We start from the raw sequence: 17734 nt of genomic DNA, 5'->3' as shown, positions 1-17734 counted from the left end.
TTCACTCCTGAATGAAACAAAGTCATCAGTTAGTTACACCTGTGCCTTCCCTGCTCTGAATGCTCAGTCAAACTTGTTAGGTACATGTGAAAGTTTCTGGCAGTGTGGTTACAAAGTTCTCCCCAGATAAAAATAGGACCATTTAGTCAGTCAATAAATAAATGAACATATGCTACAATACAACGCTAAATGACATCATTAAATGACAACAAGCTCAAGAGCACAGTCTTTTTGTTTATTGCACGAATTGTACATATTTCCAACTGACCTGCTAGAACAGAATATTAGGCAGTGGTGGAAAAGATATTGTTCATTAAAAGCCTTATACTGAAGATGCCAAAAAATAGCCAGTGGGAAAATCTGGATATAACTGTTTCAAATGATGGATTAAGATTTAGAAAGGAAATACGGTCTTTTTTTTTGTCTTGAACAAGAAAGAGAATCAAAACTTTAATACTTGAAATGACAGCGGTTCTGTTCATAACAGAGAGAAGTCATTCATAAAAGGAAAAACTGAACAAAATGGTGCCGTTCTCTGGATTTTATAGAATATAAACCTCTGCAACAATACCAATCAAATGTTTTGACATTTTTTTTTCTTCTTTAAGTCAAACAGCATTTGCTAAAGTTGATTTTTTTTTTTACAGTTTTAATATATATTTATATATGTACATATAAATTCAACTAACTAGAGTTCTCATAGAAAATGAGAAAAGCTGGACTTTATCGCTCTCACACAACAACTGACTGGCAAGCATATTGACCCTACTGCCCCCTCTGTCCTCCTCTGTGAGCCAGTGTTAACACAGCACAAGACAGACGTTTCCTCACAAGTGGCGTCCTGGCTGCAAATATTACGACCTGGTTCAACTGAACTGAAAAATGTTACTCAGCAATTGAGTTGAGACTGTCGGCAACTCGGAAGGACTTTTTAAAAGAAACCACATGGACAAGTGGAGTCCTCTTGTAGTCCAATCTCAATTGGCACATTGGCAGTCCTTTCAATTATGGTTTGATCCAGATCGGGTCTGGCTTAAAAAAAAAAAAAAACACTACCATCACCATCTAATTCTGTATCTTCATGTTCAACAGGAGAAGCGAAGTGAAAATTTCCTGTCAAAAGTGTTTATCAGATTAAAGAGTGAGGGTGGAAGAAGAGGAGGGAGGAGGAAAAGGCTGGTGGAAGCAAAGACACCTCCTCATCCTTTGTCAAAAAAACCCCCAAAATACTCTAGTGCAAAATATCCCCCCACTCAAAGAATCATGAGACTGAAACTAAACTCAACTGTGGGTTTTCCAAGGAGAGAAACAAGACGAGACGACTGCTCTTCCTCCGCAATCACACACTCAGTGCACGTTTTTGTCTGTGTCTCGAACTAAAACATCCCTGATTCAAAGTGCACTGACTAGTGAGGGGGAGGGTGATGCAAAACGTGGGGGAGAAGCTGAGGGCAGCACGTAGGGTGTTGCAGCATGTAGGGATTTTAGTAGTCCTCAGAGGAAAAAAAAAAACATAAACATGAACAATGCAACTAGCTGCAAAAGCTTAGGGCCAGGAATGAGTATGAGACAGGGGCTATACAGTGAGGGGCACTGGGGTTCCCCTCTATAGATTCAAATCTTAAAAGAAAGTCACATTTAGGGGATTGATTTGAGGGTACCATTCTACACCCTTCCTCCCTGCTAAACCCCTTTAAATCAGCTCAGAAAACTCAACAGCAAGAAGTGTGTTACCAAGAAGGGTGGGGGGTGGGGGGGTGCTGGTGATGTAAAGCTTCCTGCTGGGTGTCTAAAGAGGAGGTGCTTGTTGCCATACACACACAGTACATTGTTCTGGGGCGAGGCAGAGCTCATTGATAACGTATGGACAAGCAGGGTCCTCCAAGTGGTTTATAGGGATGTAAGCACTCACTACATCTCTTTGTACAATTCTCAAAATCAGAACTCTGGAAATGTCTGTCATTTGCAAACACACAACTGCTTGGAAACCAGGCGTTAAGCATCACTGTCACTCTGCTTCAAAAATATGTTTAAGTAAATGTGTGTGTTTATCTGTTTGAGTTTGTGTATGTGTAAAACAAAACAAAACAAAACAAAAAAAAACAAACAAGTCTGTGGCTCGTCAGTGTTTGCCAGTGTGTCAATAGTGCTTGCCTATGTGCATCAATTCAAGGGCAATAAAGTGTGTGTGTATGTATATGTGTGTGTGTGTGTGTGTCTAAGTATGTATGTGTGTGTGTGTGTGTGTGTGTGTGTGTGTGTGTGGCTCAGGAGGACATGCACTGGACATGGTCTGGACCTCCGTCATCTTCATCAGAGGAATCTGGAGAGCTCCAGGACTCATCCGAGTCTGGCTCTGCACCCTCACGACGGGCCTGAGTTGAGACACAGAAGAGAAGAAAAGACAGACTTTCAGTGCAAAATTACCAGTGAAAATCTATACTGGAATGGTGATTTTTCTACGTTTCCGTCCAAGAGACAACTGCTTCCAGATGACCGTGAGTGCTAACAAATTTTCATGTTTAAGTTTTCTCCTTTTCCAAAAAAAAGTTATTATAGTGTCTCTAGCTAAAATGTACAGTAATGTATCCTCAAGACCAAAAATGTTGAATGCGTTTTCTTCTGAATCATCTTTTCGTTTAGCCCCGCCTGCCTGCCCCCGCTTGAACTGTAACAGTGTGAGAGCTCACCCTCGTGGGCCGTCTATTCCTCATGTGTCTCATCAGGAACCACAGCAGCTGGGTGTCGTACTGGTCACCGTGGCGCACGCTGTCCTCGTCGCGCTCCCGCTTGTTTTTCTTCATCACCTAGAAAAGAAACCACAGTGTGTGTTTATTCCAAGTGTGTGTGTAGCAAACGGGAGCGTGCACGCACACACACAAACAAATCATTACTTTTCCAGGACTTCCCATAACAAAGTTTTTACAACCTAAAGAACGGCCTAACAGTCTCACCACAGTTAATACAAAAGAGATTTAATGTTTAATATGTTATGTAAATGTTTATTGTTTTGTCCCTAACCTTTTCTTTTGTATAATAAACTAGAGCAGAATAATATACCTCTTTTAGGCCCTTGAGTCCTGTGGGGCTTTCAGCTGTGGGGGCCCACAGTTTGATGTCGTGGTCCAGCCCACTGGTAGCCATACCTGGAAGATGGGGATGTGGCTCCAAACAGTTCACCTGTAGTTGTCGAGGGTGGAGAAAATTATACAACCAACCAACCAATTTGAACAAGAAGGGAATTTTTTTTTTTTTACAGAGAATAAACTTTGGATGGTCATCTCAGTGGCCAAAAGCTAACTATACTGATTTAGTAAAACCCGTACGTAAAGCTAGTGTATTTTTCTCATAATATATTAAATGTAGTGTTACGATTGAAAACAAGTGCTGGTTAATCACGTTTACGACAAAGAGATGACAGAAGATTCACTACCAGCCACATGTGCTTGTACAGGCTTTCACAAGTCATCTTTGAACTCCCCGACTCACCACTCCTCCTCGGTCTCCCTCCATAAACTGGACGATGCGAGCAGAGTACTTGTCCCACAGGTAGATGTGTCCGCAGTCGCTGCCACTCACCACAAACTCACTGCACGGGCCATAGAAGTTCACCCCCTTCACTGTGACAAAGAGGTGAAGATAAGACAGGATGAGACAGAGTCAATCTGCGCGTTAACCAGAAACTCCTTACAGTCCTGATGTACATGCTCAGGACAAAGTCAGCCGGTTAAGCTGGGATACAGCTGATAAGTTTAATTTTTAGAACTGTGTGTAGATCCAAAGGGCAGTACTTTATTACAGTAATAAATTATTGCTGTAATTGTACAATGAGCTAAACACCTGTAGCATTATTGCGGTGTCCCTTGTATCTCCTGCGATAGTCAGCCCCATCACTGTGGTTGGAGTCAAACAGGTAGATGTCCTCGTCGTTGTAACTGGCCAGGAGCTCTGCACAGACAAACAGGGTCACACGATCGTTTGTTTAATTTCCTTTAATGCCATAAAGGCCGAGATGAAGATGATTCAGACAAGCTCGGTTAATCTGTTGATCTCAGAAAAATAAATATTCACTGAACCTAAGTTGATTCCCGTAACTGGCACTGAACCAGGCCTTAATGCTGTTTTGCAGAGACGAGAGCTCACTAATGCTTTTTTATTCAGCTGGAGCAGTCCTCATCCTGCGTCACTGATATTGCACTGTGGTTGCATCAGGGTGGCTAACGAGGGCAAGTTTTAAGACAATAACTCAAGCAAGTACCAAGTGTAGGGGTTATTATTTTGAATATTTCTAGAAGATGTTAGTAATAGAGTGAGAAATAAGGTGAAGAGAATCAAATCAAATTCCAATATAAATATAAGTAAAGTAAATCATTCCTTTTATATGTAAGAGGCCATTTTAGCGCTTCGAAAAACAACATTTTCTTCAAATGTTTTCAATGTTCAAGCTGCTTACCTGTGCCATCGTGACTATACACGAGGCAGGTTATGTTGGTTTTCGACTCGCTGGATACCAGATGTGATGGACAGAACTTTTTCAGTACACCATTGTTATCATTCTCGTTAATCTTCCTCTGGTCATAGATCCTAAAGAGAAGGGAACCAAAAAAAAAAATCATACCAAAAATATGTTTTACTATTTCTATTGCATTCAATTTGCATTTTTATTGAAATACTGAATTGCAGTAGAACTACAACATGGTTCATACCTCACATACTGATCTCTTCCACCCACAGCAAAGTGGTGTGTTTTTGCTGGGTTGACGAAGATGGTGTACAGCCCTACTTTTTTATCACCCTCCTTTACAACCACCAGTTTACTGCACAAATGCAAGGAAACACAAAAGAAAAACAGGTTAGCTCTGGCAGCCTTGAAAAATCATGATGACATATGGCAAACTGGCAAGGAGAAGCATATTTAAAAGTGGATGTTCACCAACACTGACTGAAAGACAGGATATTTGCACAATACGGTTGTATCAAAACCTCTAACTGTCTCAACAGAAACAAAACATGAAGAGTTTACTGTGTATTAGTTTGTGACATATTCCAAAAGTCTGTCAATTAATAAACCCCCATTGCTGAGCTGACTATTTTTACAACTATTTTTAAACTATTTTTAAACTTTAATGGTGGTGTCACTCACTTTGCTGGACGGTCTAGGCGCAGGTCAATACCAAACACAACAGCATCCTCTCCAGCCGACAGAAAGGAGCAGGGGGAATCTGGCTCAAGGGCCAGCTGGAACAAATAACAATATCACACTCTTACTTACTTATCATAGAGTCTTAAAATATATTAACCACAGCTGCAATTTATGGCACAAAACCCTCAACACTTGGATTCACACGTACAGTACGAACACTCACCTTGTGTGCTGCCCCTTTATGCTGTGCTACTCGCTTGGTGTTCTTGCAGCGCTGTGTGGCAGAGAGTTCAGCCACTCTGATCTGACCATCTCGAGCACACATGGCCAAGGTGGAGTCTCCGCTGTGAGGCAGAAACTTTGCCTATGTACATTATGAGCAGGGCAAAGACTTATTTTAAATTTCTGACCAAAATACACTTTGAATAGTGTCTCACTGGTCTGTTGACTGATATGAAATAATCACAACCCCTCATGCACATTTTTTACCTCGTCTACAGTCCCTAAACCATCTACTTCCTTGCTCTCAAGAAGATTTTTGTTTTGCCATACCTGAAAGACATTGCTCTTGTGGCCGCTGTCAAACTCCAGCTCAGCACGGCGGATAGCCCAGTCCCAGATCACCACTCGCAGATCATCGCTGCCTGAAGCCAGACGTGTGCCTGAGGGGTTGAAATGCAACGTGTTGACGCAGCCTGTGTGCTTCTCCAGTCGACCCTGGAGCTCCAGCCTCTGCACGAGACCGCGGGCTCCACACACACGTCTCACAAACTGGTGCGAGTCCCGGCCGATCTCCCTGGAGCGCAGCGAGGGTATTGCCCGCCATACAGGGCCACGGAGGTCACTGAGTTCTGCTCCCAGCCAAGCCTCCATGGCCTCATCATCATCATCATCATCTTCGTCATCTTTCTGTTCTTCTTCCTCTTCATCGTCATCCTCATCAGAGCTGGTGGAGTGATTGGTGCCGCCGCCAGGTCTATTCCTCTTTCTAGCGCCCCTCTTCCCACCATCTTTTCCTCTCTCCCGTCTGCCTCCCTCAGTCTCTCTTTCACCGTCCTCAGTCAGGGAGTAAAGACCACTTCCATCCATGCTGTCTGTGTCCTCTTCCTCCTCTTCCTCTCTGTTTGCCACTGTGTTTCTTTCCACATCTGGCATAGGCTTGTCTCCAGAAACCTCTCCTGCTTCTTTGGGAGCTACAGAAATAGGAAAAGCCAGAGCCATGGAGGACAAGGTTAAGACACTGCAGTTTCTATGGGTGATTTGACAAAAAGGTGTGCAACTGATGCATAAACTCCACTGCAAACTGTGTCAATGTTAAGTACTATCAGGATGTGAAAAAAAATTTGAGAAAATGAAACTCCAATAATGTTAGGAAAGCTCCAGCTGTAAAGATATGTGCATTTATAACATATATTCATATATAAATTTGAACCATAAATAGATACATATATACACACATATATGCAAAGTTCTACCATCCCAAAGATACTGCAGCATAAGCTTTTTGAGGACTAAAAGAATGGGGTTACCCTCTGGAGAAAAAGACTGTGTTTGTCCCTCATTGCTTCCAGAGGCATCTCCTTCATTTTGTTGATCTTCTCCAGGTTCTTTTTCTTCAGAGTCACCTATTTAAAACAAACATGTCGTCTGATTAACTGTCAGCGTTGAGGAGCATGACGCCACGAACTGTTATGGCTACTATAAACGGTAAGTTACTTTGAAGAACTGATCCTTTCCCGTTAAGCACGGTGGATTTGTCGTCAGCCTCAGCCATTCTGTCTTTTTTGTCCTGCGCCGACCCGAGGAAGAACCTTTAAATATCACACACAAAAACAATATTAATGTTGTCTATTAACCACATTGACAAGGGCTCAAATTAGGAACGAGCAACCTGTATGTACTGCTTGCACTCGCAGAACTGTTGACAACTAGTCAGCGACACCGTGAGCCGTGGGACACAAGTTACCTGTTAGCTCCTTAGCTTCCAAACAGCCAGGCTAATCTCAATACTTATCTGTCGCTGCACATAACGACATAAACAAACTAACTCGACTGCTAGCTGTCTCACGGGCCTGAATTACGCTCGATTTTGATTTGTGATGTTTAACAGTATGTTGTCCTCTGCAGTGCTCAACTGTCACTTTTATTAATATGAGCTAGTGCTAACCAAGCTGCGTGAGGCTAACAATCAATACCGAAACTGAGATAACGCTGTCATTCCTGTTTAACCAAACAACTAGTTGTCAAAAACCGAGCAAGCAGTTACCGTTGCTTGTAGTGGCTAACTAGCATAGCTGGCGTTACCTCTACTCGAAGGCCCGACGAGGCGTTCTTCTTAGTTTAGTCCTAATCTTTATTGCAGATTTATTTCCTTCACCTCACTGCTTAGCAATTGAGCTAAGTGCCGCGAGCATGAATTCTCTGACTGTAAACACACGACATTAGGAATGCGTGCATAAACTTTTTTAATGAAGGGTAGTCTTAACGCAAGCTAGCTACGTTCACGCAAGGTTGACTGCTCTGTTTATGTTTTGACGGTTCTGCTCATGGCTGTATAAAGGTTCAGCCTTTTTTTTCTTCCTTTGGTTCCATTTCCGGTGTCGTGCTTGTTTCGATTTTTTTACCCGGAAGTTCAGACAGGAGACACAAGAGGCCAAATGCTAATGCTAATAATAATAATAATGATAAGAACAAGATTACAGAATATGTTATCTACATGGAGGCTGAAGTGTTTGTTAGTTTTGAGTATTTAACTAATTTCACTTATTTATTTATTTATTTTTTATTTATTTTTTTTTTTCATTTAATTAATTAATTAATTTTTTTTTTTTTTGGCTATTGCTCGGCAGCTTCTGGGGGTAAAAACCGATGCTGAGTGCCTCCTGAGCAATGTGTACAGTGATTTAAATATGTAATCCTACATATGCAAGGTACAAGATTGATTTATTAGTCACTGCAACACAGTATTGTGCAACAAAATGTAGTTGTAGTGCATTTATGTATTTGTTGAGGTGTCATACAGCCTGAGGAAAGACACTGCTCTCTACTTTGGTGGTGCGACAGCAGGTAATTCTGTATAAACTGTGGTTGTGGTTGTCTCTATGTATCATTTGGGCTATGTGCAGTATTATTGTGTTGAATCAGCACAGAAATAAGAATAGATAAATAATCAAATGGTATTTGAAACGAGATTTTTACACGGAGACCCTCTACTTCAAGAGGCAGGGGGCACATGATTAGGCTGGACTAGTTTTAAACCTGAATTAATATGTTTTGGGCCACTAGAGTGCAGCAACAAGCTTTTAAAGCAGCACTGGTATATTAACGAGTAGTTATGGCAAACAGTTCCTTACTTAATATCCTTCAAATAAGGTGCATTCATGTGTTATGTCCCCTTCCTGCTAATGAATAAGTTCAATATTCACCCTTCTTTCAGATTTTTTTTTGAATCACCACCAACCCATGGTTGAAATTGATGGTTCTTTAGCTGCTAGATGCTCCACTGTATTCATCAGCTGGCTGCTAACCTTGTCTGTCTGTCATTTGAGAAGCATCTGTCTCTCTCCCACTCAGCGTAAAACAACATGGGATCCCTCAGCTTCCTTCCTGTGTTTATGTCACTAGTTTAATGACAGTGATCTACAGTAAATCCCATGGCAGGAGGTTGTCCTTCTGTCTGCCTCTGTTAGATCCTTTGATTCTTTTCTATCTAGTTTAAACTTATGATTATGCTGAAGCATAGAGATCTCAGCTTCGCAACATACACGCCACAAAGACCTCAGATTATAGTCACCTGTCAAAGCCGTTCATAATCCACATGGAATGTCAGCTGAGAGTGAGAGAGTGTGAGGAAAAGGATTACTCTACAGCACATTCAATGTCTCACAGAATAAACAGAGATAAAATGTGTGTAATTTATAAAATAAATGTTGTTAATTACTAACAACACTGATTTATTACTAGGAATTCAACTAATTAATTGATCACTTGTTTAACATGCAAATTGTCAACGATTCGCAGGTTACAACATTCCAAATGTGAGAATTTGCAAGTTTTATCTTCTTCATATTGTTATAAATTCTGTATCTTTGAGGGTGGATTGTTGCTCAGAAAATATAAGAAAAAATGCCATTTTGGTTTGTGGAACATATGATGACCACTTTCTAGGTTTTTAGACTAAGCCATCCTTCAAAATTAGCCAAAATAATATTCTACAAATTAATTGATAATGTAAATAATCATCAGATGAGTTTTATATAAACTGAAACCAATATACACATGAATGTTAAATGATAGAACAGCTGGAGCTCCGTGTATGTTAAGTTAAAAAATGTTCTCAAGAATAAGTTAACCCTGAAATCATGTTAACACTTGCAAGCGTGTGAATGGTGGTGGAAGTTACCTCACCTGCCACCTCAAACAACAATCTCAGAAATAACCAGCGCTCGAGGGGCTGCCCAGAAGTAGAACTTATGTCATTAAATTCTACCGGTGTAGACATTGACAACAGGAGTATGGGGAAATATTAAGAAGAAAAAAAAACACTTTTTCACGACCACCTCTGTGGAAACACCACAGAAGAAGGAAGGGGAAGTGCAGACGGGGGGGGGGGGGGGGTTTCACAGCAGCCTTCCCCAGCTGTGCAGCGCTCATAAGCTGCAGCAGCTCCGTCTGTCCTGCAGAGGCGATGCTGTAGTTTGGAGAGACGGCGCTGAGCGCAACTATCATGCCGCGCACAGGCTTCCTATAGTGACCAAGTTTTATATTCAGCATTAACGTGCTTTTTTTCACCCTTCTCCGACAACATGGAGTACTGGAGGCAATGTGCGATGTGGCTGATCAGCTGCAACGTGCTCCCCGCGAACCACCGGGTGACTGCGGACACGGCGCAAGTGTTCGACCTGGCGCAAACCCTGCGGGACGGGGTGCTGCTGTGCCAGCTGCTGAACAACTTGAGACCTCACACCATCAACCTGAAGGAGATCAATCTCAGGCCGCAGATGTCACAGGTAGACCGATCTTAAAGCAACTTGTGGTCATGTGTGCAGAAAAACGCCAAAACTGCAATGAAAGAAGGTTCAGAGGTTACCTGAAGTGAGGCCAGCCACTAATCAGATTTTAAAGCATGCCATAACAATAAACAAAACGTCAATCAGTGTTGGTTAATTTCGCCCTAAACTTCAGCAGAGTTTACTTAGTTCTGTTCGTGGAAGAAACCAAATCCTATATGCGTATGAACAGTGACTATAAAATGTGTTGTGGCATCTGGGAACACATGCTTCCTCTTTCAGTACTGTGTCCCTGTAAACACTAAAGAAAATAACTTCTGACAGCCTCAATTAGAGATTCCCATCTGATGTGTACATCCTCTTACGTCCTCCGAAATGTAATAATAGCAACAATGATGATAATTAATCCAAACTGATTTGTTGTATACCTACATATCTGTGCTTTTAAATCTTAAACAAGCTCTTTTTTGATTAACCGAGGGAGTTAATGTCCCTCAGCCCTTGAGACCCAAAGGAATGGTAAAAGGATTGACCTCTCTTTAGCCATAATTCTCCTCTTTGCCACTGGAGAGGCCTGATAAAATCCTGGCTTTGATCCACCCATTAGTCAGGGAACTTTTACTATGTGTGTAGAAGCTTGTAGTTTGCTTGCGAGGGTCTGTGAAGCCTTCGGACACCTGGAGTTGTCGCCATGAGGAGACTTTGTTATTCCTTACACTTACAATGAGCAGTAAACGTATTTTCTACCACATATCACGTTCTTGAACGAGAGGTTTTCTTTTCTTAACCTGTGTGATCAAATAAATGAAAATATAATAACTTCATGTGGTGAAAGCGAAAATTTCACTGCATATAATGGAGATAGACAATAGCAACGCATCTCCTGACTGCAAATAAACTCAGCTAAAACCTTTTGGAGTGGCAGATGACATGCCTTCTTGTAATATGCCACTAATAGAGCAAGGCTTCCTGTGCACTCACTTGTACCCTTTTTGTAAGGGAAACATTGCAGGTGAACAGATCTTTATCAGGCCTTCTCATTAACAGGATGCGTATCACAAATCTATCACCTTGTCAGACTCTGACCACATTTGATTCTAAGAAATCAGACCTTTTGGAATTTCAACCTATTCTGGTCGAAGGACTCATTAATAAGGAACATTGTGATGTATGAAGAACGGACATGTTTTGACATGTTGGGTCTAATAATTTGCTCCTGGACATCACATGGCTAGTTTCTGAGAGAAGATGAAACAGATTTTAGCTGTTGTAAGAAATGTACAATGAAATGCTGCGTCGACACAGAATTCTTAAACTGATTTAATTAAAAAAAAAAACCACACAACTTTTTAAACAGTTTTTTTATCCACACAAGTCATCTAGTTAAAATGACCAGTTTTGCTTAATTAAATCTTTGCCTCAGTAATAAATAAAAGCCAGTTTCCTTTCTGGGCAGATTGTGCTCTGCCTTTAAACTCCAGTGTTGTCAGTCACTTTCATTCGTCTCTTTCTTGATAGACGTTGAAAGCACACCCAGGGCATAACGTGCTGAACAGTGGGCAGCCGTAGCCTGTAGCTATAGGCCATCTGATTGTTGTTGGTAAAGGCATGTGTGTCAGCAGGCTCCACATTTTAAATGGCGCTTTCACTGTGCCCTGCTGACCTACGATCTTAGAAATGGAAACAAGGGTATGAAGGTAATGAACTGGAGGACGAGAGTGCGCTGTACAATGATGAAAATGTGCCCAGAATTGCTATTTTTATCATATTGTATGTTAGGATTTGTTAGGATCAAATGCAAAACGTGAAGTGGAGCAGCAAAGTTCGTATACATATATCATAAATACATGGACAGTCAATATCATCTCTGTTTTTGTTACCTTCTAACAGAAAATGAAAGAAAATTGATTCTCACAGAAAATTTTTCAAGAGAGACTTCAGCATCTGACTGCATCGATATATATGAGCACAAATAAGATAATAAATAATGGGAAAAGTCACAAAGTAAAAGCTCTATAGTCAGTATCTGATCAGCAGGAACAGGATCCTATCATCAAGAGACATTCCTGATTACCTTTCATAAACATAGCGTACCAAGAAATACCTGCACTCTTTGTGTTTTTATTCATGTAGCTTGGGATGCAGGGTTTGTGCTCAAAGTTTCAGTAAACAAATGCGAACATGCAGCAGAACTGTAGCTGTAAACAGGAGCACAAAGCTGGTGGTGGTACAAAGCCACCACGTTCATGCACTTCCTCTGCCGACAAACAGGGCCCCTGGGGGCGGTGGAGTGATTACAGGCGTCTCCACGATGAGCTGACGTGATAAAAAGGAGCCTATCTAGTCTCAAGAATCTCCTTGCAGTTCTGTTTTTACTGCAGAAGATCACATACGCACTCCTTTATTTAGTCATCACTTAACAATGTGCAAAATGGAAAAATATGTTGGCAGAGTTGTTTACTGTTAGAATACTTTCCTGCTTGTGTTTAGTACAAGAAGCCCAAGCAAGTATGAGAGTTTTTTTTTACTGCACTCATCCCACTGAGACAAAGATCCTATTAGGAAGTGACACCAAAAGAGCACATGCTTAGTGGCTTTATTTCACACTGTGAAACTTTCTGTTTTCATTTTCAGTTTGTGTGTGTGTGTGTGTAAGAGAGAGAGAGTGATTCACCTTTACTTTTATAAGGGTGACCTCAACCTCATTGTGCTCTCAGTGTATTGTTAATATAAGTCCGTTAAAGCCAAGTTAGGCTTAGGGTTAGTGGCATATTTCCTTGATTTGCATAAGCAGAAAGCTGAGATTAAACAGCACAGTCTGTCTAGAAACAATATTGCTGATGTTTTACAAACTACACTCAGTGCTCTCGACAGTTCATACGATTTTTCAGTTAAAAGTATTTCCAGTGAAAACTGTTGGCTACTTGTCCTGTGACAGTGTTTCTGTAACGAAACGCTGATCTTTATTTGTTTCTCTGTGAGCACTGAAAAGGCACAGAGACATGGACTTGTCACAACCTGTGCAGCTTTATTTTTGAATCTTATTCAGATTGTGGTAGCCAAAAGCTGCTGCTTTTATGATTCTACTTTATAAATACTATCTAGGAATGCATCACATTGTCAGTGACAGCAAAAACAAAAGACCTCTCTGCATGGCTACCACTAAAGTAAAGTGTTTTTTCAGAATGTTTTTTGTGATTTTTTCTTCTTTCTCATACTTGTGGACAGGTAGCAAACATTTTTGTGTCTTATGGAAATAAAATTGATGAGTGTCTGTTTTCACCATTTGCAGTTCCTGTGCTTGAAGAACATCCGCACATTCCTGTCGTCTTGCAGTGCGGTGTTTGCAATGAAGAAAAGCGACTTATTCGACGCATTTGACCTGTTCGATGTTCGAGACTTTGGAAAGGTAACGCTCACACCCATCATTCTGTATTTCTGTCACGGCACGAGGAAACTGTCCCGTGTTTTCACATATGATCATATTTTCGGAAAGTCCTCAAAGATCTTCTGCTCTTTTCTGAGCTACTTTGTTCTTTTAGCTGTTTTCTTCTCCAGCTGCAATGAAGTGTGAAGGTCTTTCAGGATCGTGCACCTTAACAAGCTGTTTAACTGGGAGACCAGTGACCACATTGTCTATTAAATTAGTGTGACACATGTTACAGCGATGACTGTGTAATTATTAGTAAATTTTATAATGTTTCTCCTCTGATCAGAGATTACAGTCAGAAACAATAGGGGAAAATGAGTGACAGGAACGTCAGAAGTGTGTTTTACTTTGCAGAGCAGCAAATCATTGTTGTATCGCACAAAACTCAACGGAAGAAAATCGCACGAATATGTTTGAAAGGGAAATGCTGTAAGCAAAAAAGTCCCCAACTGTAAAAGAGAAAAATAGCGTCACATCTTTTGTTTGATGCTGCATTTAGAAGAGAAAAAGACCATTAATTGAATGAAATATTAAAGGAAGTGTGTTTTCTGGAGGAAAACAACTGCACTCAGTACCATCCTCTATGCTGTGTGTACTGTGTGAAACGTAAAGAAAACGTAAAAAAACGACGTAAAATCGTTAAACATGAAGTGCAAACCTGCGTATGTCTGATCTGCATCGGAACATCACACATTCACATTTCTATAAGAATACACACACAGCCAGTGAGAGGTGTGATGTCTTTCCATCTGATGGAGACATGGTGTGTGAGTGTGTGTGTGTGTGTGTATTCAGTATCCGTCCACCCACTGCCTTTACTTGCATTTTTCTGGTGCATTTCTGAAGGCATTGGTCAGGTTCCTTTTATTGCTGTCTTATTGTGCAATGGTTTCAGCGTGTGTGTGTGTGTGTATGTGTGTGTTATCAGGTCAGTGGGTTTGTAATGCGCTCAGAGGACTCTCGCTCGCAGCGCAGGAGCCTGATTTAACTGCTGAAGAAAGCACACTCACTCCGACCAACAGCCTTTTCCCCACATCTCCTTAGGCCCAGAGCATTCAGTGCACAACTTTACCTTGGAGCATCTCCAGGTTATCCACGGAAAATGACATTATTATAGGAATGTATTTTCTTAGTATTAATCAGTACTGAATATATCTATTTCATGATTTGGTACATTTAAAACAAAGATGATTATGTAAAAGTGTGGTCTTAAGAGACTCCGGATAAGCTTTGTTTATGTGCGAGTAAATTTCACTTAATAAAAGAAATATTCTCCAGGCAAAAGATTTATCAAAAGTTCTTTAGTCAGGCATGTTATAAATGATTAAACATTTTTATTCACTGCCCTGTCCTTGGTTTTCTTTGTAGGTGTTAGGGGTTGCATATTGAGCTTTGCGTGCAGTTTCCCCACACAGACTCTTTTCTTTCAGTTCAGTGTGTTGTGTTGTAAAGAAGCTTCCAGTTAATCTGGCTGCTGATAATCCCACAGGGGAGGTGCTGCCTGCAAATATGTACAGTACATCCAAGCCAGGCTGCATAATCTCAGTCATGTTCAAGGGTTGTCCATCAAACAAACAAGCTTCCGGAGGGGGAAGATTGCGCTGCATCATCACTTTTTCATCGTTTGTTAAAAATATGGGTGTGTGCAGGTTGCCAGCGATTGGGTTGGACTCGCTCCAGGAAGGCTTGTACAGACGAGCAAGAAACACACAATCTCTTCCTTATTTTACCGAAAACATCCAAAAGGGAACATCTCAAATCTCAGCCACTCTAATCCACTTGGGCTGAATTTTGCCAACTCTGCTCGCAGACTGAGCATTAGTCCAGTGAATAACTAATGAGAGCTCTCTAACCCACATTCCTCTGCTAAGTTACTACAGGCTTCATCCTTGGGCAGCCACGCTGACTGCGTGCAGCAGCCTGGAGGTCAGAGACATGAAGGCAAGAGGCAAGAAATTAGTTTATTTCTTACCTTAACATAAAATTATGTCAACCTTGACTGTAGAAGCAAACTTTAACATAAACCCAAAATGTGCTGTGTTTATGCTTTGGTTGTACGTATCAAACAGAGCAGATACCTTTAACAGACCCAAATATAATTTGTATGTATGTGATTTAGACAAAACCCACACACATTTAATTTGTGACATTATGTTATCTTACCCCCCCGGGCCCTGACGGATAAGCAATGAATGAATGTTATCTTCCATTTGCTGTCTTCTTTTGGTGCTCTTGGGATTTAAGATACACTTTGTAAATAGGCCACACACACCACAGCGGTTGGACTTCAGCTAACTTTGTGGCTTTGCTTTTTCTCAAGTCACTTGTGGCCTAAACTAAATGTCAGCTCATCAGACAAGTCAGGTGTGAGAACAGCTTGTTTTTAAGACAAGAGGGGATTTAAAGTTAAACACATACAGTGAACAAATGTTTACTTTTTCCATCGTATTTATAAAGGTTCTTCCTTCTCGGTTGAAGAAATGATAATACACTTCTTTGTCTTAACCTAGTCTTCCTACTTACAACTGCATGTCTTGAAAAATATAATAATAAGACATAAAAAGACTACTTCACCGATGGATGTGAATGTGTGAGGATGAAAGTTACGCTCGTATGGTTTAAGTTTGTCCCTTTACGAGAACTGCCACAGATTTTTTTTTCTCTGAATACATAATGTTTTCAAACAAAAGGCAAAGGAGATTCTAATGCTGATTAATTTTCAGCGTTTAATTTTCCTGAATCTACTGACCAGTTTGTTTTGAGTGTCGAGCTGTGGAATAGCGAAACCAAACTAAATATTAGGGCTGCGGGCCCATAACACCAAATAACTGAAATCATCTCATTCAAAAGGTGCAAATTTTCTTTTGTGTCAGGAGACACATAATTTTGTCTGCTATAAATATTGTTTGTGAAGTATGCAGAGGCTTTTTGCAGTTTTAAAGCTGGCCTCTCAGACTATAAACAGGACTCTTTCAAGTCGAACGCACACCTGGGTTCAGCCGAAGCCACAGCACACACACAGGAAGAGGCAGTAAACTGCACATAGATGAGCTGTTAGATCTAACCCCATCAACTTCAATCTTTTTTTAACCCTGCCTGCAGATCCAAGTCCTGAAAAACAGTAATTTACAAGCTTACTTGAAGAAATTATTATGGCTGATGAACCACAGTCCTCTGCTGCGAGCAGAATTGAATAATCAAATTTGCTAAACACTGCACGGTCCTCTTGACGCAAACATGGCGATTGTTGCTTTGGTGACTTTCTGTCACGGCGCCCGCGTCAAATGTACTTTTTGTTTCCTTTTCGCTATCTCTCCTGCAGCGTTTATTGACTGCACTATCTGAACTGTCAGTGCTTTAGGTCCCAGCATCAGGACGAGTTGGTTCGAGAATTCAGATCAGTTCTGCTCCTCGGTTTCATATGTGTTTGCAGACTTCAGACACAAAAATGCACAACTACAACACTCGCATCCACACACTCACACACACGCACACAAAGTGCGATGCAAACGTGTGAAAGTCTGAGGTAGCATGACCATTTCCTGCAGACCATGCGTGCCTTTATGCTGTCTGTCTGCCTATCTGTGGCTGTTGACTTGAATTTTATTTATTGCAATGATCATAATTATGTAAAGTTTTGCCAAACAGAAAACATTTACACTTTAAATCAAATAATTTTGCAGTGGAGGAAAACAAATGGTTTGCACAGTACTACAAAACACACGCAGCACTTAAAGAGCAGAGTGGTCTTGAAGGTACTCAGTGAAGTTTCTTGTGTCTTCACTCAGGATGTAATTTGCGCTGATGAGTTTTGCTGCTACTGTGGCAAATGCTGATTTTTTCAGTAGTCAGACAGTGAGTCAAATTCCCTTTGAGTCTTAGTGAGTCTACTTTTTTTTTTTTTTTTTGCGGAAATTCATTAATTTATTAGATGGTGATAGGTACTTCTTCTCTCTGCTTTGACTTGTTATCATCAGGGGATGGATTTTAAAGAATGGAAAGATGTGCGCCGATGTTGAACACTTGAGAGGGTCCATGTCTTCTAACAACTCAGTGTGAAAAGTCTGTGCAGTGACAGACACGAGAGCACGACATGCATTAAATCTGAGTTTTATCAGACTGAATGATGGACTTTGTCTGACACGAGGCCTC

At 40.9% G+C, this 17734-nt stretch overlaps 2 protein-coding genes across 9 annotated transcripts in view; one reads left to right on the top strand and one right to left on the bottom strand.

Annotated features, from left to right (window-relative positions):
* Positions 1-214: 214 nt before the first annotated feature.
* On the bottom strand, positions 215-7730 carry dcaf8 (DDB1 and CUL4 associated factor 8). Of its 2 annotated transcripts, none has more exons than XM_046407657.1 (13): positions 7448-7730; positions 6860-6954; positions 6673-6768; positions 5696-6336; positions 5367-5507; positions 5144-5238; positions 4707-4817; positions 4454-4584; positions 3841-3948; positions 3490-3620; positions 3061-3180; positions 2691-2807; positions 215-2375 (listed from the first exon to the last, which is right to left on the bottom strand). In XM_046407657.1, the coding sequence occupies exons 2-13, from the start codon at positions 6915-6917 to the stop codon at positions 2268-2270; spliced, it is 1857 nt and encodes a 618-aa protein (XP_046263613.1). In that variant the 5' UTR covers positions 6918-6954; positions 7448-7730; the 3' UTR covers positions 215-2267. The 2 variants fall into 2 exon arrangements, with proteins under 2 accessions (XP_046263613.1, XP_046263614.1); XM_046407658.1 differs by lacking the exon at positions 7448-7730 and adding an exon at positions 7110-7423.
* A 260-nt stretch (positions 7731-7990) lies between these two features.
* The window catches only part of LOC124068999 (guanine nucleotide exchange factor VAV3-like), a 45200-nt gene continuing 35456 nt past the window's right edge, over positions 7991-17734 (top strand). For 5 of the 7 annotated variants that reach the window (XM_046407656.1, XM_046407651.1, XM_046407655.1 and 2 more), the window contains exons 1-2: positions 9760-10152; positions 13445-13561. In XM_046407656.1, the coding sequence (XP_046263612.1) occupies positions 9949-10152; positions 13445-13561 (321 nt within the window). In that variant the 5' untranslated portion in view covers positions 9760-9948. Of the gene's footprint in view, positions 8074-8154; positions 8210-9759; positions 10153-13444; positions 13562-17734 lie in introns of those variants that run through there. The other 2 variants (XM_046407653.1, XM_046407654.1) reach the window with 2 other exon arrangements.

The sequence above is a fragment of the Scatophagus argus genome, chromosome 13 (genome assembly GCF_020382885.2).
Source record: "Scatophagus argus isolate fScaArg1 chromosome 13, fScaArg1.pri, whole genome shotgun sequence".
Taxonomy (NCBI): Eukaryota; Metazoa; Chordata; class Actinopteri; family Scatophagidae; genus Scatophagus; species Scatophagus argus.
Note: the sequence above shows the minus strand (reverse complement) of the source record. Positions and strands in the feature narration are given on the sequence as shown.

Excerpts from the sequence above, each read along its gene's own strand:
- dcaf8 (XM_046407657.1), bottom strand. The coding sequence starts at position 6,917 with ATGGCTGAGGCTGACGACAAATCCACCGTGCTTAACGGGAAAGGATCA. Across the intron at positions 5,239-5,366 it reads ATAAAGGGGCAGCACACAAG|CTGGCCCTTGAGCCAGATTC; the intron begins GTGAGTGTTCGT and ends TATTTGTTCCAG. Across the intron at positions 3,621-3,840 it reads ACACCGCAATAATGCTACAG|TGAAGGGGGTGAACTTCTAT; the intron begins GTGTTTAGCTCA and ends TCTTTGTCACAG.